This window comes from Trifolium pratense, linkage group LG2 (assembly GCF_020283565.1).
Source record: "Trifolium pratense cultivar HEN17-A07 linkage group LG2, ARS_RC_1.1, whole genome shotgun sequence".
NCBI classification, from domain to species: Eukaryota; Viridiplantae; Streptophyta; class Magnoliopsida; order Fabales; family Fabaceae; genus Trifolium; species Trifolium pratense.
Window position 1 is genome coordinate 19863440 of NC_060060.1, and position 26362 is coordinate 19889801.

The window sequence follows — 26362 nt, forward strand, 5'->3', positions numbered from 1 at the left end:
TTGAGATACTAGTAATCTCAAATTACAAACCTCCTTGATCTAAACCAAAATCAATAACCTAGCACCGATTTCGAATACTCATAACATTCCTAATTAAAATGGACACAAAAAAGTCCAATGTTGATTACCATAACATTCACAACTATGGTGATAAAACAACATAACATTCCCAACTATGGTGACAAAATAGTGTTATGGGTAATCGACAACGTGCGGCCATTTACACAAAGAAACTAACTAAAATAACAATAAAAACTATAAAATAAAATTTAACAGAAGGAATGATCGAAAGAGGAAGAAGAGATTTTTTGTGTAAATTTTGTTCACACAAATGCATTCATTTTATAGAAATTTTGGTGCATTCTAATTGGTTGAGCCACTATTCACACCTCACTTGTGGCCAATCATAATTAGCCACGTGACAATCAGTTTTGACTGCTTGGGAGACTGTGTTTTTACTGCCGACATGTTCGCTACGTGGGAAGCGAACCATACATTATCATACCTTTCACCACATAACCAGCGAACAACGGTAATTTAGTTTTGCAAATTTATACACTCGCTTCCTAAGTAGCGATGGGGTATTTTGGGAATAACGGGGGGCGCTCGTGTCTGCCGGGGTGCGAGAAGTAGCTTTCAGAAAAGAAACCCCTAACCATTTAAGGCCCAACGAAATAAAATGAAAAGAATGGGCTCACCTGATTGCCAAATGGCCCAAATCCAAAAAAAGCCATGAACAAACATTAGGGGGCATGATGTGGATCTAAATTAATGCTTCCATATGAGTTGAAGGAGTTGACGGAGTGATAATATTTCAATAAAGTTGCAAGTAAAATGAGAATCATAAACAAGAAAAGGTGGAGTAGGAAAGAAATAATATAAATAGCCATACTCCTCAAAGAAATGATAATATCAAAATGTAGAATCGCCACAAGAGTAAGAGCCACTTGATAAGATTCAAGCTTAGTTCAAAGAAGAATCTTACATAAAGTATTTTATTTTCTAATCTTCTTTCATCAAAGTTGTCGAAAGTATTACAAATGGAACACATTACACAATTTACACATATATAGTCTAGACAAAAAGATGTGGTGTCTAAAGTGCATATAACTAACGACATGGTGTCTAAGCAACTAAACTTAATTCAATTAAAAGTATAATTATTACATTCCGAAATTAAAAGTAATTCTTTAAGTTAATTTTATGACCAAAAGATTAGTATGAGTATGACGTGAATCAATCTTATCATATTCCTAGCCTTTTGCTCTAGTCAATGGCCCTTTCACTCTAAACTCTTGAAGCTATTAGTCTTCATGTAGTATTGGTCTTGATCGGGGCATCACATCATTTTCATTCTCTTTGACCTTGTCATTTTCAAGTTCAAGGAGACTATTGGAGAGATCTTGAGCAACATTAGTACCAAAAATGTAAAATCCATAAAACAAAATAAGCAAGAAGCTCAAAAACAGCTCCACCATCAGCTGATAAATATTCCATAGTCTAATCATTTTGGCTATATACCAAGTTTTATAAACAAATTAAATAGCCTTCTTTTATCTTCAACAAACCACAAAATAAGGCTATTTATAGCTGTTTAAAAGATTCCATACAAATATTGTGTCAACACTATAAACTATCATACAAAGACACCCCCCATGCCACCTACACCAAAATTTCCCCCACATTGAAAATTATAGTATATAATATAAATTTAATTGGTGGCTAATGTTGTGGTGACTGTTTAACTTTGTAACTTATAAATTTTTAGTTTGAATCTCAATTGAATAATGTGTGGTCTAGAGACTATATCTCTTTTCCTAAATAAATAATAATGTTACCCTCCATTATTTAGAAAAAGTCTAATTATAATTATTCTGTCCTATTTTTCAAATTAAAGATTTTGGTCCTCTAACAATGGGTGGCTTATAAGGTGAGAGCTTTATTAAGTCTTCTACTTGTGCGATGGAGAGAGAAAGACTAATGAGTAGTGAGAGAAAAGGAGTGCGTGAGATTTGCCAAAGGATGGAGAAAGAAATTGAATTAAGTGTAGTGATGAATTATTATAGGTAGAGACTAAATGCAAAAGTTTTTATACTAGTTACATACTAAAAAATATAATTATTACTAAAATAAATTATACTCGTCGTCATGCATCAAAATAAACTGCTATAAAATAACCAAGGTACACCAATACCTAATGGTACCTAAGATTCTACCAACTTTTACGGCAATATTATTATTACACTGTACTAATCTACAAATATGTTTGGCTAGAAAAATATTTGAAATACCTAAAAATGCTTATATGAGATGTGATCTCTTCTAGCTTAACTAAGGTTTTGGATTTGTGACTTGGATATGTAGTAACGTTAAAACACTTATAAAGAATTTTCCGTTCATTTACGTCCCACAAAACTCGACAGATTGCAGTTGTGTGCAGAGATACCTGATTTACGCTTAAGAAAAATATTAACTAAGATATTAGACTTAAGTGATTAACGAGCTCTCTCTAGAATAAATCGTTCGAGAGAATCCAAATTTGATTCCTAGTAAGATACCTGATTTACACTTTGGTGCTGGTTGGAATCTACTATTCCTTGTTTCTCAGCAGTTAAACGTGTATATGTGTGAATTTAGCTGTTATGCCCTTTAAAAGGGTCATTTTCTGACTGAGTTAATAAAAAATGTAAGCTAATGTAGTTATTCATGCTATTTCAATATCTGTGATGTTATTCAACATGTATTGGAAATAAATATTGATAATATAATGAATTTGCTTTCATAAAAATTTAATAATAGTTAGACAGGCGCAGAGACCAGAAACTTTCATGATATTTCATTTTATATACTTGATACAATTGTATACACTATTGTGATGTGTTTGTATTGTAAATACCTAAAGCCTCTGATATCTCTCTCTCTCACAATCCTACAAGTTACAGAAATTGGTGGTATAAAAGTGAAGGACATTGCAATATTTTTATAGTATTTACATTTACAAAGATGAAGAGGAGGGACGTCTAATTGAAATGAATGGCCTATATCTTGTGACATATAAAAGTCTGCTAGTGATGGATTTCATTCGGCATTGTCGGAAGCTTCTTCCTAAATACATGCTTCCTGCATCGTTCGAAAATACTGTCGTAGATCAAGTCGAACTGCACTCCTGCTCTCTCCCGATTAACAATGAATAATATATGATCACCCTCCACGTATTTGTAGTACCTGTTTCATCAAATATATCATAATTTGGTCAGTGCACAGAACAGATACGGCATTAATTTCAATATTCAAAATCAGTGATGCATATTTTGATTTTACATCATACTTAATGACACCATCACTCAACAAGTAACTTAAGATGGTGTGATTAAGAATTTCCAAACATGAGAATAGAACTTATATGGTATAGTCAATTATCTCATCATGATATGATATGATATGATATATACAACTATAGTAAACTAAACTTTGCTGCATATTGTAAAATGAGGGCACTTCACTAAAATAGTAAAATGATGTATTTCATTAATATTCAGTTTGTTGAGGATTTACTATTCAATTAAAGCATGTTGAATGGCATTTTTAGAAATTAATAATAGTGGACCAATTCAAACCGTTTGTAGGCCGGCCATGCGAGCAATTTATGGTCAAAGAAAATAATGAAAAGTCAAGCTCTAAAGCTACAAGTTTGACTCAAACAATGTGCTGTCTAAAGAAGTACTTGTTAAAATATGAGCCAAAGAATATAGAGGTAGTTTAACTAACCAGATGCCAGGTTGCATTGGTTGGCAATCCGATTCCTTTTCCACAAAATGGTTGGGGTGTTCAATTGGGAGTCGAGGATGAGTCATTGATATTGTGTTTAGTGCTCCGTCATTGTCTTGCCAGTCCTCATCCCTGCACAGACAATTACACAATACATGATTTATCAAACTTAGGCCCTATTTGGATATTAAGGGTTTATCCATTTTATAATTGAGTATTGCCACAGGAATGTGAAAAGTGAAAACAAAGTATATTACTTTAAAGAACCTCACCTGTATCCTTTATAAGGGGGAGAAACATCTGAAGGATGAGTCCACTGGCTCATTTGCAATACTCTTATGAAAAGCATGGGGTGAATTCCGAGTATGCTTGAAGGAGCCGTGACGCCCATGATCTTCCTTGTCTGTTTTGTCGCGTAGCTGAAGTAGTATGTGTTAGGGAATGTATGAAGATGGTAGTTGATTTTAATAGACCCTTGAATTGTAAGATCAGGGAGGATCCAATCCTCTGATGCAAATGGACCTGCATTCCCCATCAGGCAATCAACAAGACCCCATATACCCATCTTTCTCCATGACATGTTGTAGTGATCAAACCCAAAATTGTAGTAGTTTTTCAACCAGGAAATGTCTAACCAGTCGTATAATATCACCCCAATTCGGCATAGCTGTAGCAGGCAAATAGGTTTCAATGTTTTCCCATCTTCTGGCCTGAAACAATAGCATGACTGGCTCAACACAGGTGATAATTGGAGAAAATTTTAAATTCAATGTATTGTAACCATATGTGTCGGACACCAAACACGCCTTCAATCGACGCAACATAGCTTATCACTCAAAGTTTGTTCAATGGAGATAAATCTCTGGTTTTAGCAAGATATTATTAATTAATTAATTAATTAATATGAAAAACAATGGGAAATTTTGGCCTTGATTATCATGTTGCTTGCTGAAAAGCTCATAATCTTTAAGCATTCACTTTTTTTCCTAGGAACTGTTGCATGTTCTCTTACACAAACAGTTTCAAGCCAACAATATTATTTTAAGAAAGCTATTAAAGCCAATAACTCTGTGTGTTCTATGTTTAAGAAGAAACAAAAGTTTATAAGAACTCACTGCATGCCATCTATGTAGGTTCTTGTAGTCCCGTTAAATGCTCCGGATAAGGATGTGATGCTTAACACCCAATTTTCTGAAGTGTTTTCATATCCTTTGAATGCCTGAAGACAACATGAATATCAAATCATCAACAAAAATAAAAACTATCATAAATAAACACAATTTTGTGTGAGCATTTCTCAATCATAATTTTGAATGAACTTTGACTTTGTAGAGTTGATTTGACTCAAATTGATTTGGATATTGTTTCTCTTTTTTTTGGCCGAATATTTGGATATTGTTTCTCAAAATCCAAGTTTAATGTAAAAATTATTATCCATCAATTCTAGTTGGAAGGCACAATCAATTTATTCAAAATAACCAACCATACACATTAATACCAAAATCAAAAACTACCTTATACACTATCCAAATATGCAAGAAAAAATCATAACATTAAGATCAAAACCAACCTTATCGGCAAGCATTTGTTGCAAAACACGAACCACCTGTGCTCCGGCTGAATGTCCAACAAAATGAATAGGATGATCTTCATCCCACTCAGGATAATGCCCTGCAATATACCAAAAATAACAAAACAAAACACATTTTAATAATAAAAAACATTCTACAAAAATCTCTCACAAAGGTAAAATTGGAAAAATAAAACATTGCCACAAACAAAAAACATAACATGAAAATTTCCAATGTCCAAACCTTGTTCATAGATTCTTCCAAACTGCGAATGTCCACACTCCTTGCTATGTTCTTCGCCGTAATCAACTTGTCCTCCTTTTAAATAATAGAACAATTCTCTAGCCCTGAGAAAACAAAAATTCACAATTCTCTTAAGTATTTTCACAAACACAAAGCATGCATAAACAAACATTAACCTCTTAAACACTCACCTATCATAGATACTTGTTAAAGAACCTAGATCAGGAACAAGAACCCTTTCATCTTTCTTCTCTGCTCCAGCAAAGTATGACAAACCACCCAACCTCTGATAAATCAAAAAAACAACATTAATAAAACAGAAAAAACATCATTAAAAAACTTGAATTTTTGAGACAAACAATGATTACCCCTTTGCCAAATCCAAAAATTCCATGAACCAAAACAATAGGAGGAAGATCATCATCAAGATTTTCATCAAGAATCAATTTTTCTTTATCCTCAACAACATTCATATTAGGTTTTTGAAAATATTCATTAAGAACCATTGATAGATCTCCAGCAACAGCTGAACTAAATATGTAAAACCCATAAAGCAAATGAACCAATGAACTCACAAAAAGCTCCACCAATTGCAAATAACTAACCCATAATCTCAACATTTTTGCAGAATCAATTAACAATGAAACCCAAAAAACAAAGAAAAAATCTTTGAATAATAATACACAAGAGCCTTCTTTTTAGCTTCAAAAACAAAAAAGATAACAAAAAAGAAGGCTCTTGAAAGAAGATTAAAGGGTTAAAATCAGAAAAGTTTCAACCCTTGAAGAAAAATGAAAAACCCTTGATTTTACATAAAACAAAAATTTCTTATTAAGGTTAAGAATGAATGAATGAATGGAAGATGTTTGTGTTCTTTTTGAGTTGTGGTTGTTATGTGAATTATATATATGCGGTGATTTTTTTTTTTTAATTTTTTTTTTATTTTTCTTTGAATATGGTCTTTTCCCACATTTTCTACGTTTGTTTTCTAACCTCATAAATGACATTGGCCAATAAGATCACAAAGTCTTTGCCATCTGTCTAACTTTTATTTGTTATTTCAGCTGATAAAACCAGAATATTTATCCACCAATTAATTCCATTTTATTTTATTCAAAATAAAACAACTATAAATTAAAATAATAAATAGTATCTTATATAAATAAGTAACAAATTTGTCTATTATTACCGGTCGTTGGTTGGTTCAGTTGTGATTCGCGCTGAATTTGGTAGAGAGGATCATGATTTGATCTCACAACTGCGATCGGAAGGAGACTGAAACCAATTGATGTCAGAACTGACCCTCAAACCAAATTAAACTTGTGGTAAAAGCCAAAAAAAATTTCACTATATGTGCAGCAGCTCGGTTTCGAACCTGGGACACTTCACTTATTCATTTTTAAGGTGAATTAGCCACTAGGTTACCGGACAAAAAAATATTTAAATTTATTTATTTTGAACCAATTTTTAAATTTAAATTTTAAAAACGAATATTTTTACGAAAGAAAAGAAATATGTGTTGGTAAACTTTAATTTTTGTTTTAGAATATTTTTTGTATATTTAGATTTAGACTAGGGAAAATAAAAGAAATGATAAAAAAGGCAACTTGGACCGTGACACTTGGCATTGAGTTGGCCTTGAATCCCAATTATAGTCAAGGTGGGACCCACTAAAATAGACAAAATCTAAATAAAAAACGTAACCAAAAATAAATAAATAAATAAAAGATAAAAAAAAAAAAAGTTTCTAGGCGTTTCTATTGAGGACGAAGAAGTGTGCTGTAAAAGAGCTGGAAGGTTCCTTCCCTCTCAACTAAACTTTCTGGATGCAGATTTGCTGCAGTAATTTTTCACGCAGTTTTGATTCTGGCCGTTGATTGTTGATCGGACGATTCAGATCAACGCAGTTATAAAATCACTTAAATCAATCTTGATCACACAGTTTAGATCGGACGGCTGTAATTTAAAACAGCGTGAAAACTGTGGGAAACCAAACAGCAGGAAATCTGTTTCCAAACTTTCACACCAACCTCAACTCAACTGTATTCAGCTTATCCATTTCAATTTTTTGTAACGCTTTTTTTGGAAGTTTTGTACGTTGGCCAATTGATTAGTCCAAACGCGCTTTATTCATTGTGAATCACCCCTCACATGCACGTTCAAATTGTGTGGGAGAGAAATAGGGAGGGTCCGTTTTATGAGGGCTCAATTAATGACCCTACACTTGATTGATGACTTATGTGATGGGGTGGGGGTTTATAGATGGACATTCATATAAATATTTCCAATTCAAAATATGTGTATTTAACTTATTTTTTATAATTATAAAAATAAATTCCACAAGTCTTAACTTAACTAGTAAAAAATATCGAAATTGTCGTCATGATAGAGTCTGAACCCCGATTTTCTCACTTGTGTGTGAGTTTATCATGACTTTGTCATTTTGTCTATCTATTTAAAAAAAATAACGAACTAAACAAGGAGATGAGAACACCAGAAAATTACAGTTACGAGTAACTAAAACTGAAGAGAAGTGAGTATCAAATCATCTTTTTTGTTAATAAGTCCGCACATAAATTAGTTTTTCTGAAACAATGTTGGACAGTATCAAAGCAATCTTAAACATGTAGTAAATTAAGAACATCTTCACCGATATTTGAGATAAGAGGTGTATTTATATCTTTTATTTATTTTAAAATAATAGTATTAAAGCATCTTCAATGATAATTTTACTTTAGGTATCATACATTACTAACATATTTTGTTTCAATGATGATACCACTTTGAGTATAATACATTATTAACAAGTAGTCTCTTCTATATATATTTTTTGAACTTAAAATTGGTACCGTATCATCAATTTTGTACTCGCTATGCCACATCATGGAACTCCAATAATAAAAAAATAAAGTACGAATCATTAAGCTATGAAACTCTCTTGAATAAGCTTATTTGATATGCTATTTGATAACTTCATTTGGGATTTGATGGATAGGTGTACATCTTATCCAATCAAAATAGGTTACCTAACTATTATGGTAAAATATTTAGTAAAATTAAAAGTGTCTCCAAACTATTAAGTAGTTTTACTATTTATTAATTGTTTTTTAATAAAAACTATTATTGTCAAAACAAGATATTTATAAAAGCTATTGATTCATTATTAAATTTAGGTAATTCATTTATAATTCATTAAGCTACTTCATAAGATTAGTTGACTATAAAATGTTCATAAAATGAGCTTTAACTAGACTATGGAATTTGTATGCAACACAATTATAGGTAATAACTCATCTACCACTATTATTCATTCATGTAACTAATTAATAAGTTTATCTGTGTTGCATTGTGGTTAGGTCATATGTATTTGTCGGCGATTTAACACAAACTAATTCTAATTAATAATTGTTTTGTATGATTGGATAAAAAAAAAGTACTTTTAAAGAGCGTCTCAGTTCACAGTTCGGTGTAACTATAAAGTTTAACTAAGAATTGTTTCCACCAGAAATTGAACTTGAATTCTTCTGAACGACTTGTCATAGAAGAGTTCAGTAACTAATATGCTTCTAAGTTTTATCCCAACTTGTTAAATATGCTTGGATGTCAACCCCAAAAGCTAGTGCAAAGGGTAAGGTTGTCCTCACATATATTTATACACTTCACATCTCGGAAACCTAAATAATGTGGGACGTCAAACAAACTCCGACAACACAAACAACATATTCAACACTCATCCTCACGCCTAACGTGGTCATTGGTTAAATGTCCACATTGCAATCATTAACCCAACTCTGATGTCATATTAGAATTGAGTTTTGGGCCTAATTCATCCTTACAAAACCAACTTGTAATTAAGGTGATGATTGCCTCTTACTTATAAACTCTTGTCCGGGCCATCTCACAGCCGATGTGAGACTTAAGAGAGTCCAATATCTTACTTAATGTAACTAACAAACAAAAATATTGTAGTTAATTTTGTTGACATAATTGTTCTGGTTTAATTTATTTTTTTTGAAAGGTGTTATAGTTTAATTTTGAGACAAGTAGAGTATGCAGTTTCATCACCAAAAAATGCCACACAAGTGACAAAGAGAAGTTGAATCATAGATCATACATGAGTCTTCATATAATTAGAGCGTAGCTTTCACGGTTTCAACATTGTTTTAGTAGTTAGGTTGATCATTGAGATTTGCTTGCGTACATCTCCAAAGGCATGTGATGATTGAGTAGCACATGCATCATATTCCATCTTATTTTTATCTATCTACTAATTAGATTATTGTGCAAATAATAAACATTAGTGACTTTTTGGTAAGAAAACAAAATTAAATACCAGCAAATTGAATAGTGGGTCTAGACAAGTGTATCTGTCCCAGCAACTCCTATTTAATAATTTGGACGAATATTTTGGTGAACGTATTTTGTCATATACTATTTAACAACAATCTCACCTAATTTTATATTTTATATAAGGGTCTTGTTAACATGTGCCTTAAGGGCACATGTTAAGATATACCAAAATAGAAATTCAACATTTAATGATACAAGAAATTTAATGCTTCAAAAGTCAAAATGCACAAATTAACATTAAATAATTTCTATTTTTGTTTTCTTAACATGTGCTTTAAGGGCACAAGTTAACATCTATACTCTTCACGAAGAGAGTATCCCCCAAATCCACTGTTGATTCGCGTTTTTGGTGGTTTCGTCTTCTGCCATTTCTGATCTAGAATTTCCCATTCTCTTGCTCGCGTGTCGTGTTATGTGTGGTTCTGAACAATGATGGCAGGTTTTTCCTTTTCCCTTTCTGAATATCGCTTTTTAGATCTGTTCTTTGATTCAGAAATCTGTCCTATATCTATATCTGGTACAAAAATCTGATTTTTGAAGTATATAAGTGTCTCAGGCCTAATCGAAAAAACGAAACACTGGGTTATTTATTTTCGATTTTGGATTTGGTTCTTGAAAGATTTAATTCAAAGCAATGGTTAATGTTTATAGCAAAATCAGTGATGTTCGTGTTGGGAAATTGCCATGGTTGTTGAAGGTTCGTGTGATGTGTTTGTGGATCGTGAAGTCCAATTTCATTCCTGGCCAGGAGAATTCAATTGAAATGGTGCTTATCGATGAGAAGGTACATTAGGTTAATTAAATCTATTTGTGTTTTATATGCATCGTAAAATTTAATTGGTTATTCAGTCATATTAGTTATTTTCAGGGTTCCAAGATTCATGCTACTGTCCAAAGGCATTTGATTCATTTGTTTAAAGATATTCTTATTGAAGGCAAGTTTTTCTCGGCTGGTTTCAAAAGTATGCATCCCTTTTCCTAAATTCTCAATTTTGCAAAAGCATTCAAACCCTATAATACTCTCATTTCTCACAAATTTTCATCTTTTCTCACTCAAATTCATCCAATTTTACTCCTCTCATCCACAAAAATTCATTATTTGACTCATTCCTCTGACAAGGGTTCACAAGGGTTTGCAAAAGAATTCATCCATTTGTTTTAAATCCTAGATTTTATCTCTTTTTTATCTTTTCACAAGTAAGTCTATTATAATGCTTTAATGTTCATTATTCCTGAATTAGATTTCCATGGTGTTTGAAGGTTCATGTGATGCGTTTGTGGATCATCAAGTCCAATCTAATATCTGGCCAGGACAATTCAATTGAAATGGTGCTTATCAATGAGAAGGTACAATAGCTTAATTAAATCATTTTTATTTATTTATATGTAATGTAATTATGCTTATCTACTTAAATAAATTGTTTACCAGGGCTGCAAGATTCATGCTACTGTCCGGAGGCACCTGATTCATTTGTTTAAGGGTGTTCTTAAGGGTGCACCTGATTCATTACCGGTAGTTGTTATCCAATTTGGAAAAATTTGATATTTCAGGGGTAAACCTTTTTGTTGTTAATAAGTTATAGATATTGTTTTTGTGATTGTTGTGTTAAGGTTAATGCTTTATGTTGTTAATTATTCTGCATTTGAATTTCTTTTGATTTTTCTTATAGTGAAAGTGAGCACTCAAAGTATTTGAAGAAATGTCTCAATATGAAAAATTGATGGCTTTGTGGTCTTATTTTTTGTGCTTTCATATATTCATAATTGATATGGAGTAATTTTACTTGGCCTTTTCTCTACGAATATTAGGTTGATCAATATATGGTTTTTTCTTTCTCTACAACCTATATGTTCCCTAACACTTTAGGTCTTTTGATTATGAAAGGTGTACATGGATTTAATACACAGTGGTACATCTTCTATATGCATAACTTGGAGGAGCTTAACAAATGTTGGAGTCCATGGCTTTTTTCATTGAATGTCTGGTATTTTTTCCAATTATATTTAGTTTTCAGGTTCATGTTTCCTCTAAATTTCAATTAGGTTCAATTTTCATTTATTAATTAATTAGGATATTGATCATTTGATAGTGGAAGTGGTAAGAAAGTTATATGTTAATGTCTTTCACCGTGTCTATCTTTCATTTTTGTTTATATGTTAATGTCTTTTTGGTTTTATATGTTAATGACTTTCACTATGTCTATCTTTCCTTTTTCCTGGTTTCTACTTATGAGTTTCACTTTTGCAAAAGGGTTTAAATCAAATGGATGATGTTTCACTTTCGCAAACATAATTATTTCTTAAATGCTATCTATTGATTGATGATCATATGAGCTGGATTTTGATGGTTTTCTGTTGTGTTGTTTATTCCAGATTTGGAAGGTAAGTGGAGATCCGCATGGAACAACAACAGGTTAGACCTGCAATTTCAAAGGTTAAATAAAAAGGTTGCTGTTTTTTATAACAAAATTTGGATCTCCTTGCATTTGAATTTTTCATAACATGTTAGTGAAATATAGGTTGAATATGATATTCACATTTGTATCTAACTACATGTGATGGAATGAAAAAGAATATGTGGTTGTAGTTGAAAGTTTAAGGTGATTTATTATTAATCACTCTTAAGTCTTAATTGCTAACTATATTGGTCTTTACTATTAAAGTGTCATCCTTAACTAATCATGATATGGATCAATATGTCATGTCTTTACTGTCAGATTTTTTACAAGTTTTGAATGATATACTTGACTAATTATGTAGCCCTTCACAAATTGCCCTGTTTAGAATTCATGACTAATTATGTATGTTCTTCATCACAAAGTGTGCACAACACCTTTATGAAAATGTACTCCTCTATCTCTGATCATTCACTGGATTAGAATGAAAACTTGAAAAATAGATACACAATGACTTATTGGTTTAAATCTATTAGAGTCCTCAAACAAAATGTAGTATAAATATGGTGTAAGTTGATTGACCAAAGTTGTTCATTCCAATAACTGCTTTTTCTCTATGATGTTAATAGCAGCGCTATAGCGCGGGATAGCGTAGCGGCAGACCCCCTCCCCGCTATGCTATAGGTCTGCTTTCCGCTATTTAGAGAAGCGGAAATAGCAGCCGCTATTTGCCAGTGAATAGCATTTTCGTAGCGGAGTCGTAGCAGTATCTGGCCGGTTTTGTCTTTTGGGCGGGCAAAATTTGTTCGTATTTTAATTCTAATATATATATATATATATATATATATATATATATATATATATATATATATATATATATATATATATATATATATATATATATATATATATATATATATATATATATATATATATACATATTGTGACTGGATATCAATTAATTATATGTCACATCTGGGTTAGTTTGGCGGCGTCTATACTTTATAACATTATTTTATCAAAAATGTTTCTATTTTTAATTAAATTTGGTTGAACTTGAACTTTTTAGAATTTGAAAAATCTCATGTATTCTAGGAGTTAGATGAATGTATCGGTAGAATAGTTTTACAACTGTCCGTGTCTGTGCTGCATAGGCTGATGGCTGCTTTTCCTTTGTTTATGAAACTTATCAAGTTCTCTGTGTATTGGTCCTCATGTGAAATATATACCCTCCTATAGTCTTATGCTTCTCTATGAAGAGTGTAATGACCTATTCCTTTTGGGATTGTTACCATTTTCATTTTAACTCAACCTATAATGGCATCTGAAATAGGTATTTTGTGAATTGTCTGAGTCATAGTATCATAATTCGCTAGAGTGCCACGAGAATCGTGAACTGGTTTGTGAGTACCAATTTATGGTACTTTTGCGAATTGGTTTGGTGACACCAATTCGTGCCCAATTCGCAGAAAATCACGCACCAATGGAACATTTCACTTCTGGTTTTAATGAGCCTGAAAACACCCTACCTGAACCATAACAGGTTTGTGACCATTAACCAGATATGGGAACCAATGCATTCTATATTGCAATAGAGGACTAATTTTGTTTCCTTGGTACAATGAAATTGCATGATATGCACTTCTTTTATACAGCTAATTATTTTCTCTGTCGTTTTAAAACTTCTGATTGGGACTATTTTAACATTAGTGTAAGTGCTTAACTAGAGGGACAAACGTTATATGCTACCTTATTGCCATTATATACAAGATTTTGAATTAATTAAGAAAATTGTGTTGGACGTTTGGGAGCTATTACACCAAAACTGGTGCATGTATCTTGGATGAAACATGTTGCATTTTGTTACTTAACTTTCATACCATATATTTGACCTACTCTTGGATGAAACATGTTGCATTTTGTTACTTTACTTTCGCAACTTTCATACAATATATTTGACATGCTACTTTTATTACAGGTGCACCTATATTAGGTATGCTTTTTGAGAAGATAGGCACTGATGCATATATGATGAGAATCTTGAGGGATAAGGAGAAGAAAAAGGAATAGAATGGTAAAATTGATGCATAGTATATGGAGGATTGTTTATTGTTTAATGTATATATATGCTATCATACATTTAACACCACACATTAATTTAATTTGTCGACTCTATGTTTGAAGAGATTGTTATGTAATGGCTTTAATTTTGAATTTGGAGTTATTAGACAAAAGTTATGTATTTTAGGGCTTTACCAAAATTCTGATTTAATTTTTTTCTTATTATGTTTCTATCCTTGGTTTGTATCTTCCTAAGCCTATTTTTACACCTGGTTTCCCGTGTTAGAACTCGAGCTGATTTAAAGATATTAATAACAGATGATAGTGATCAATCACAAACTTTTACAATCAATGTTTTGTATCCTGAGGTTTGTCAACGCATGTACGCATAAACGCATAAGCTACTAAATTGTAATGAAATACACCATTTAATATATTTTGTATTAATTTTCGTTTCAAGTGTTTTGTATTTTTCTTTATGTTACCTTTTTTTTTTTTTTTGGATTAAAAGAGGGCTAAAGCCCGAATAAGAAAATAACATATTAATCAAGTGAGGAATAACAACTCCAACAATGTCACAAAAAAATAACATCTAATTTGAGCATGAACTTGCTCATAAATAATCAAAGCACGACCACCATCACATCCCCTATTAGTCAAGTTGTCAGCACACGAATTGGTCTCGTGATAAGAATGACAAATGAAATAGAACCAATGTGTTTTTTTTTAATGGTCGTGTATCTGAGTTTTTCTAAATTCTGGCCAAGTTTACATAGGCTTAGCCGACTTACTGGGTCTAGATTTCTAGATATTAAGGGATATCTTCATATTCTTCTTTTTTTCACCACCAGTATCCGCCCTACTGGACCGTCTAATTTGGTTCGGGGTATGTTCTGGCATCAAATGGTTTTAATCTCCTCCCGGTCGTAATTGCAAGAGATTGAACAGTGGTCCTCCCTACCTAATGGAGTGTCAAACACCACTAGGCAAACTAACGATTGACTCAATTCTAGCATCAAGTGGCTTTGATTGCTCCTATCGTAGTTCTCTTCCCTCAAATATGGGTAATACGATAAGGATAATAAAAAGAAACACTAAAGATTTATTTACGATTTACATTAGATCTAAAGATTAATTTTGTTTTATAGGAATTTTTTTAAAATTAATATGATACAAAATACACTTCTAAAGTTTGTCCATTATTTCATCCTCACCATGTCTCTTTTTTTTTTTTTTTTTGTCTTTATCATCTAACTTATTTGTTTCTCGCTTTAATTTGATTATCCATTTTTTTATTCTATTATTTATAAAATCCGTGCGATGCACGGGTCACTATCTAGTTCTCCTACAAGTTAAAATAAGAAGAGAATTATCTTTTTCTGAGTTTGGATTTATCAATGGGTTTGACTAAATTTGTTGGATAAACAAAGGTGTTTAGCATCTTAAGTATCGAAGACATGGTTATAAAACTTGGATTAACTTTTACAGTAGTTGTCTGATTTGGTTCTTAATTTAATCGCTAACATAGTTTTGCACGCGTTGATTTGAATTCAATGTTTTCTGACCAACGAACATTTAAGTTCATTTACGAACGGCACTCATATATTGACTTTTTTTTTTTTTAGGTTATATTGACTTTAAAATATTAGAATTCAACGCATACACTGACTTTTAAAACAAGATATTAAAATTATCGATATAAGTTGGTTTAATTGCGATTGACATTGGACGATATAGGGATAACTATGGTTCGATCCCCACAATTGCGATCAGGAAGAAGCTGGAGCCATTTAATACCATAACTGACTCTCGAATTATATTAAATGGTTCAATTTGCCGGATATTGGTGGTAAAAAAAAATCAAGATATTAATATTTCCTTTTAAGATTCACTATCTACTATACGGATCGATTAATTTGATAGAGATCAATTTTACCAAATTTTTTTTGTACATGAGAGGGCAAAAGCCCCAAAAAAAAAACAGAAAAAAACTAAGCCAACCGGACATTCTTGAACATGCAAACCACGGAAACATCATAAAAAATAAGGTTTTGAAGCTCTCTAGGAGGATTCTCTAAAACAAAAGCATTCAAATGATCCTTAGAAATGTTGAAGTTTGCAAGTCAATCAGCACTTTTATTTCCTTCTCGCAAAGTATGGTTGATTTGTACATGTCACCTCAACTTTAGAAGCTTCCGGATGCGGTGAACTAGAATAGGGACACTCTCCCATTAAACTTGTAATTATCATAAATCATGTCGATCAAAATCTTTGAGTCACTTTCTGAGAAAAATGCTCTCTCAAGGTCATGTCTAAGCCCAAATATAACCCCCACATCTATGCATGAAGGACATGTTTAAAATTATAGTTTTTTTTTTTTTATCTATATAGAATTGGCCCAATGCGAAAAGTGAACACAAAAAATGACACTAAGATGATTTAAATACGAGAGTTTGAGGGAAACAAACTCTAAAGTTAACACAAAAAAAAATGGAAAATATATTTATTTCAATTCGCTGGTTATGCACCGACACATCCACTAGAATGACTTGAGAAAGGAACTAAAAGAATTTCTTTACGTGTCATCAGGATCAAGATGTAATAACCATCTATCCGGTACATTCACATGGAAAAAAGTATTATCAAGCACAACACTCAAAAATCAACTCCTCTTTTCAAGCAAACAAACGCCTACACCACTTTCGCCATTATTGTTTCTTTTTTTAGTCTTCGAATTCTGAATGTTTCAAATTTTAAAAAAGTTGAAATATATATTTTTAATATTTTTATTTTAAAAATTAAGTAATTATCACTAGCATGGGGGCTTCGGCCGTAGACCGTAGTAAACACTAGATTTGTAAGAAATTCAAACCATAGTTAGAAGGTAGGTTCTATAGAAAACTTTAAGTCTAAGCTAAGGTTTTTTTTTTCAAAAATAATATATTCTTTTACATTTAATAAATTTATTTATGTTTAGAGTTTGTATAGGATTTCTAAAAAAAAAAAAAATACAGTAGTGCTCAATGTTTTTTTCCTAAAGATAATACTCGTTGTTCGGTTCCAATTCCAACCTTTTTTTTTTTTGGATACAAAAGGGGCCAAAGCCCAAAAGAAAAGAAACTACAGAGAGATGACTCTAGGGGTAGTTATCCCCATAACATCAGCTAACAACAATGAGCTCAGACTCACAGGACATTGCTCATACACACGCATCCCCAGCTCATGATCACACCCCAAATTAGCAAGAGCATCAGCACAAGCATTTGATTCCCGATAAGAGTGACAAATTTTAACTTCCCAATCCATACCAAGTAACCGTCTAATTTCTTGAATAATTCTCCATCCAACAACACTTCCATCCTTGTCGCGTTGAAGAGTGTGTACCACAACATTAGAGTCGATATGCAGCGCAATCTTTTTGAAACCTCTATCATATGCAAACGTGAGACCATCAAAGACCCCCCACAGCTCTGCAATGTATGCATTACACCGACCCAAATGGTGTGAGAAACCCCCGAGCCATTGACCACCCGAGTTTCTTAGCAGTCCCCCGCATCCAGCAGTGCTACCGCACCTACTAGCACCATCGGTATTGAGCATTATCCAATCTCCTTCCGGACCATTCCACCCAATTTGTACTACCTCCTTAGTTGTTATATGCAATGCTATCTGCGAAACATTGGCTCGCTTATAATGATGAACCCAGTTCATGATCACCTGCCACGGTTGACTCGGCCTCACTCGCTCATCTCCATGAGCCTCTCTGTTACGCCAAAGCCAGAGAAAATGACACCCGACTGCCCACACACAACTCCAGATACCTGCCTTCACTCTCCCAAGATCTTGCTGCAGGTTCATAGTTATCCAATCATGCAAATTAGCAGCATAAAAAGTATCTCCTGCTAAGCCATTCATCAAATTACACCAAATTACTTTGGCTAAAGGGCAGTCTCGAAGAACATGCATGGTATCTTCAACTATATCCACACAGTGCTTACACCAAGGTGTACAAACATTCATCTTACTCTTGCGATAATTTGTAAGTAAACGATCATGTTTCACCAACCATATAAAGCTACGAACTCGCTCCGGAACTTGCAGGCGCCAAACCCGCCGCCACACAACATCCCACTCGTCATCATTAAAATTACAAAGCATTGTATATGCTGAAGCAATACTGAATTTTCCATCTGTTGTGCCTCTCCAAGCTAGCCTGTCCGCAGCAGCAACATTTTTTGGTGGTACAATAGCAAATAATCTATTTAATATATTTTGAGGTAGCCATGTACTTAGATCATCCACTTTCCAAACTCCATTATTATCCACTAATCCTTCACCTTCCAACCTTGCAATTCGTGAGGTATTACAATGCCAAGATCTTTTATTGGCCTCCCATATAATAACCAATGATCACTCCATGCATTCACAGTAGCCCCATCACCAATAGTCCAAAATTCATACATATGAAAATTGTGTAAAGCAGTAGACAAACTCTTCCACAAAGTAGAGTCATGCGCTCTCACAATGGGATCTTCAATACTTGAATTTTGTCTCACATATTTACCTTTCACAACATCGATCCACAGAGCTTGTTGACCAGTTCGAAGAGCCCAGCCTAATTTCATTAAACAAGCTTTATTCATATTAATTAAGCGCCGAATACCCAAACCACCATGAGCTTTTGGTTTGGTAACAATGTCCCAACTCACAGCATGGTATTTGCGACTTCCATCTTCGTCACCCCATATAAAAGCCCGCTGGATTTTCTGAATTTCATTCAAACAAGCTTTTGGAATGGGAGTAGTCATCATGGGATAGATGGGAATGGCCTCGATAACCGACTTTGAAAGCGTGACTCTACCGGCGAAAGACAATTGTTTTGCTTTCCATGCCGATAACTTGCTCTTTACCTGATCTAACAAGTAGTTATAGTCTGATCTCCTTGGAGCTCTCCCCACAAGAGGAACTCCTAAATATTTCCCCAAAGAAGGGGTTACATTGAAGCCAGATAATAGTAGTAACTCCTCTCTAACTTGATGGCCAACATTTTTTGAGAACATGATGCTAGTTTTCTCATGAGAGACTTGTTGACCTGATAATTGGCAGAACTGACCAAGAATTCTTAGAACAACATTCATTTGTGTGGAAGTAGCCTCCGCAAAAAGAAGTAAGTCATCCGCAAACATAAGATGCGAAATAAAGGGACCATTTTTACCCGCCCTCATAGGTTTCCACTCTCCCTCCTGAACTCCTTGCGTAATCAAATGCGACAGTTTATCCATGCAAATAACAAAAAGATAAGGCGATATAGGATCACCCTGCCTGATACCTTGTTGCGGTTGAAAGTACTCCGCTCTAACACCATTCCATTTGACATTCGTACGGACGCTAGTAACCGAGGTCATGACTACATTGATCCACTCCAAAGGGTATCCCACCTCCGTAAGAGTCTGATGAATGAAATTCCAATTGAGGCGGTCATAGGCTTTGGACAAATCTACTTTGATAGCAAAATACCCCACCTTTCCATTTAACTTGCGCATGCTGTGAGCCATCTCCTGAGCGACGACGATATTCTCATGAATACTCCTTCCAGGAATAAAACCTGTCTGATGAGGGGACACCACTGTTGTAATAGTATTTTTTATTCCAACCTTTTTTTGTTTAAATAAATCAAAGGGTTTTTCAAAAGGAGTTCAATATGTTGTTTAAATGAATCTTTCTTAGATTTGGGCTTTTGTTTTTCTTTTGACAGAGGCCCTTTGTTCTTTCTTAATAAAATAGTTTTCTTTCCTGAAATAAATGCTATGTTACAGTTTGTTTTGTGCAAGCTTTTTTTGAACAAGCTAAGTTACAAATTTATTTTATTGTGTTATAGATACCAAAATTTTACCATCACTTAATAGTGATTAATCTTCGTTAAATAAATCTGCAGGACACATCACACATAAGCTAGAATCTCCTATTTCAATAGAAAAAATATACAAAAATCGGTGATTGAATTTCTGACCACCTATTAAAAGGTTTGAATCTCTTACAAGTTACTACTAAGACCAATTCATTGTTGGTAAAAATTATAAAAAATGCCTCCAATGCACAACTTGACTATATCTTGTGATCATTTCTCTCCTGACCCATCGCCTTTCTTTCAATAGGGATAACTAGAAGAAAATCATGAGCATATGCTGATTTCAAACACCTAAAAATTGTTTTTGTCTTGCGATCATATCAAAATCAACTTCCATGTTCTAAACAATTTTATCAAAAAGGGCACTTGCCAAAACATGTTGAGCTTAAGGGGGGAACGACGTCCTTATTAGCAAAACTGCTAAAGTTAAAAATCGGAATTGTACCACGAAGTGGCCATATTTTTATATGTTAAAAAGAAAAAAGACAATATCTTGAACAAAAAAAAGAAAATATAAAATTGATAAAACTGATCCATAAATTTTATAAAATAAAAATTGTAATAAATTGCTAATGCTACGGTGGACCACCTTTACAAGTGGTCCACCGTGGACAAGTGATCTACCGAATATGAATTTTACGAAATTCACAGTTGGATTGAAAGTTTATATCGTATAGATTATCCATAAATTTTTTTAAAAATTTTGAAAATCATTTGCTATGTTATTGAGACTCATCAAGATTTACGTTATTAATAAACCGTTAATCTTGATGTGTCTCAATAACATATCAAATGATTTTAAATTTTTCTAAATTTTTCTATGGATGATCTATATGATACGATGTATTTTATAAAATTTGTATTCGTTATAATGTTATTCATGACTGGTCCACCATTAACCACTTGATGAAGTGGTCATATTAGAATTTACGGTAATAAATACGTAACCATGATGAAAATTGAAAATGCTACAAGGCAAGGACCAATTTGTCCTTTTACCTGGTTTGCCATTTCAAAACTTTCCGTCCTGATTTGCGTTGAAACATTTTTTGCAAGTGGGACCCCCCAAAACTATGGTTTCTTTCCTCTATGATACATAGTAGTAATAAATAAGAGGAAGATGCATATTTTTCTATAAACTTTCTACTAGGACATTTCACGGTTCAGTTCAACTAAAGAATTGAACCGAATTGAATCATAATATTAGTTCGAAAAAACCGAATTGAACTGTTATGGTTTATAGTTAAATTGAACCGAAATGTATTTATAATTCAATTAATCGGTTTTTAATTATTAACCGAACTGTTAAGTGCATTAAACCGGACTATTTTTATAGTTATCACACCTCTTTTTTCTATTTTTTTTACAGTTTTTTAGAAAATTCAAACTACACTAATAATCAATTTATGGCTTATAGATGAATGAATTGGAAATATTGATTTATAGACTTGTAAATTCAATTTTGCTACACATACAATAAGTTGAAGAACTTTGCACAAAATAAACACCAGGTGTTGAAACTTGAAATCCAAAACAACCAAAAGCTTCAACTTATATATCATTCAACGTTTCTGCTGAGTTGTGTGAATTGGATTTCCTATGTGTGAATTGGAACTCCACATCTTGATTTTGGTTACTACGCACTTGTTAATGACTCTCCCCTTGTTTTTGGTTGTAACAATGTTGGTTCTAATTGAAACTACAAAGAGTACAGCCAAAATTCCAAGTAAAACAAACCAACCACATGGTATATGATACTCCTTACGGACACAAATATAAGAGAAAAAAAAACATTTCAAATTTTGAACACAAATATAAGCAAAAGTCAATTATTTTTAATCTAATTAATACTATTATTCCTAATATACTCTTATTTAATCATTTCACTTTTCAAAAGTTTATGTGATTTTCAAGGCATAAATCACTTTTTAAATGGTAATATAGTAAACTTAACTCAAGTTTTGCATTAAATCAAGAAAATTAACTACACTTAACTAAATTTCTTAAACATCGCGTAAACGGTTATTTTTTCTTATATTTGTGTCTGAATGGAGTATATGATGACAACTTGACAAGACTTTCTTCTCCAATTTCACTCCAAAAAATGCATACATTATAGGGCTAATGCTACGGTGGACCACCTTCACAAGTGGTCCACCGTGGACAAGTGATCTACCGAATATGAATTTTACAAAATTCACTATTGGATTGAAAGTTTATATCGTATAGATCATCCTTAAATTTTTTAAATTTTTTTGAAAATCATTTGATGTGTTATTGAGACCCATCAAGATTTACGTTATTTAATAAACCATTAATCTTCATGTGTCTCAATAACGAGTTTGGCTTTGCTCCTTTTCTCCTAGCTCCTTTTACTCCTTTTCTTTTTCTAGATCAAGGACATGTGGCACTAAGATATCTGATGGCTATCATTTAAAGGTTATAGTTAAATAATTAAACATTAAAAACAAACAAAATTGCAAAACACGGAGTCTGTGTTTCATTATCTTTCCATCTTGTTCATCACCACTTCATATTCTTCGTCACCACTGCTACCAGCCACTGCCACCGCCGCCGACGCCCCTTTCCGACAGTCACAGGCGGCGGTTTTGTAACACTCTTTTTATGGATTGTGACATGTTTTTTGACATATGGTGGCTGTTTGCTATTTTGTGACCTGTTTGCTATTTACATTCAAGCTGCAGATGTGTTAGCAGATTATTATTTTTTTAATCAATGATACAACATTCAAGCTTCTCCTAACATTATAAGCAAAAACAAATTATAATCTAAGACATCAACATCTTGCAAAAAGAAAATTATAATATGACAATTGCGGCAGCATCAGTTGCTAATTATAAGAAAATTATAATATGCATATTGTTGTTCAGAGCTAGTATTGCAAACTCCATTTGAATCCCCAATGATTCAGCAAACACAGACCCAATACACTGGTTTATTCCACTCTAGATATTCCCATACGCTGCGTTATGCATCGACGACAAGACGCGACAATGAAATATGATACGACGGCAAGATGCCGCAATGAAATATAGTGTGACGGGGATATGCCGAGGTGTGGAGCATAAAGGAGGATGAAATTGCAGCCACGAATCGGCGGCGGTGGATGCACAAACCAGGAGGAAGAAGATGGAACAACTTTACAACTGTGATATTGCGTTCTTGGGTTTTGAGATCTTGGTGTGTGTGTGTGTGGTGGTCTATTGAGAAGAGGGAAGGAAAACCGCCGTCCTGCGACGGCCGGAAAGGGGGCGTCGGCGGCGGTGACTGTGGGTGGTAGCGGTGGTGACGAAGAAGATGAAGTGGTGATGAACAAGATGGCTGCGCATTTTCAATTTTGTTTGTTTTTAATTTTTAATGATTTAATTATAACCTTTAAATGATAGCCATCAGATATCTTAGTGCCACATGTCCTTGATCTAGAAAAAGAAAAGGACTAAAAGGAGCTAGGAGAAAAGGAGCAAAGCCAAACTCCTCAATAACATATCAAATGATTTTCAATTTTTCTAAATTTTTTTATGGATGATCTATATGATCTAAACTTCCAATCCAACGGTAGATTTTGTAAAATTCGTATTCGTTATAATGTTATTCATGACTGATCCACAATGGACCACTTCATCAAGTGATCCATATTAAAATTTACCTGCATTATAGTATGATATACTACCATAAAGGTCATGATATCCAAAAAGAAAGAATACATCCAAAATCCCAAGTAAAACAAATCACATTTATGAAACGAAACAATGAAATAAAGGGTTCCATGATAGAGGAACTCTTAGATGGACACAAACTCATAATGAAATTAGGCTTAAGAGTTACTTTTATATAACTGAGAATCATCCTTTGGGAACAACGAAATAGTAACAAACAACAATAACAATAAAAAAATCACAAACTCATAACGAAATTAGGCTTAAGAGTTACCTTCATATAACTGAGAATCATCCGTTGGGAACTAGGGTTTATGTTTGAGTTGGATTTTGAGCTATGAACAAGTTTGATTTGTTAGAATCCAAATTGATTCATAAACCCTAGAGTCGATCATGTTAATCATTAAGAAATAAAACATAATCATAAGCGGAAGCGTACCTGAGTTTGAGTTCTCCATATGTGATGATCAAAGGTCACGGGTATGTGTGATCTTCCAACTGTAGAATTCCTTATTGGCTCCTGAAACCTCTTCTGATGGGGATGAAGAGAGAACTTTTTGACTGAGCGCCGTTTTCACGTTATGTCTACAGTTGGGGACCATAACCCTTATAAATAACCTTAGGGTTATTTCTTAGTTTTCAATATTCTAATTTGGCCCCTCATCAAATTAGATATTGACTTATGGTATCTACACAATAAATTACCTTTCATGATATTTATGCTTTTAGCCATAGACTTATTATTAATTATTAATTAGACCACTGATGCTTTGGCTAATTACATAATGGCCCTAACACATGTAATATTACTATTGTGACCCAAAAATCCTAACAATCTCCCACTGGTCACATATGTAATTATACACATGTGTTAGACTTTATGAGCTCAAAATTCGCAATTATATTCCTTAAGCATATCCAAATTATCTCGTCCATTAGTCATGCCAATATATAGAACCAAGGTGATTTTCGTTACATTAATCATAACTAAACCCATCAATGATCACCAATAGTGACACAACCAAATGACATAGATCCATCATGAAATGTGTAGCATGAAAATCACATGAAGTTGGTCTGTATATGTCGATTTTCAACTGGTCCTCCTTATCCTTAGTGAGATCAAACCTTAACCAAAGTCAGAGTGTAAACATACCAAAACTTTATTTCTGCAGAAAATATTCTTAAGTCTTACTTAAACTGAAGTGTGTCTATATTATAAAAGCATTAAAAATAACAAACTCCCACTAGAACTGAATATCACAAAATGACTTGACACCCATATGAGCACTATGCTCATGAAGCCTTTTGGGTGGAAAACTTTAGTAAGCGGATCCGCAACATGGAGTTTGTACTGATATGCTCTATAGACAACTGTTCACTCTGAACTTAATCTTTAACAACAAGACTTCGTCGAGTTCCTGTTGTTATTGAAAATAAAACTACTGATTTATTGTCACAAATAACTTTAGTGGTCTTTAACTCCTTATCCACTATGTGCAGCCCCGTGACAAAGTTCTATAATCAGATGCATCATGATATGTTATCTTTGCATCTAATATAATCGGAGTCAATATACCAAATGATCTCAAACTGATCTGACTTCCAATATATGAGCATGTGTTCCTTAGTTCTCTTTAAGTACTGTATGACGCATTTGGCTGCTTTCAAATGGTCTAATATTAAATTACTTAAATACTTTTCGAACATCCCAGAAATATACGCAATGACAAAACGCATACAATCTGAACTTTAATTAGACTCCACACCAATGATGCATGTGGAATCTTCTGTATTTACTTTTCTTTAATGTTATTCATAGGGCAGTGATTGAGACTAAACTTTGCCCCCCTTATTCACATGTGTATCACATGGTTTACTTGCTCCCACAGAACTCATGGTATACCCAATCATCAACCAAATTCACCTCAAAACCAAACGAGATGATCACTTGATGAATTATGAAATACCATAGTTGAAATACTTGCTTGAGTTCATAGATGGATTTCTTAAATTTGCAAACCGTATATTTGAATCTTTTGAAACAAATTTTTGCGGCTGCACCATATACATTGTTTCATCAATGTACCATTTAGAAACGTTGTCTTTACATCCATCATATGTAACTCAAGTTCTAAATGTGTCACCAATGTCATTATGGTCCTAAAAGAGTCTTTCGAAAAAACTGAAAAGAAAGACTCTTTATAATCAATGCCTTCTTTATGTGTAAATCCTTTTGTGACAAGACGAGCTTTTTACCTCTCCACATCGCCTATCGAATCCCTCTTGGTCTTAAATTTTTATTTAAGACCAATGAGTTTCGTACCTTATGGCAATGAGAAAATCCCAAATGTCATTGTCATTTATGGAATTTATCACTTTATTTAG

The 26362-nt window shown here is 33.2% G+C and overlaps 1 protein-coding gene across 1 annotated transcript; it reads right to left on the reverse strand.

Annotated features, from left to right (window-relative positions):
- Positions 1–2814: 2814 nt before the first annotated feature.
- On the reverse strand, positions 2815–6492 carry LOC123906862 (lipase-like). Its single transcript, XM_045956878.1, has 8 exons — positions 5951–6492; positions 5774–5868; positions 5583–5686; positions 5339–5439; positions 4884–4987; positions 4041–4478; positions 3769–3900; positions 2815–3225 (listed from the first exon to the last, which is right to left on the reverse strand). The coding sequence occupies exons 1-8, from the start codon at positions 6200–6202 to the stop codon at positions 3066–3068; spliced, it is 1386 nt and encodes a 461-aa protein (XP_045812834.1). The 5' UTR covers positions 6203–6492; the 3' UTR covers positions 2815–3065.
- Between the last annotated feature and the right edge of the window lie 19870 nt (positions 6493–26362).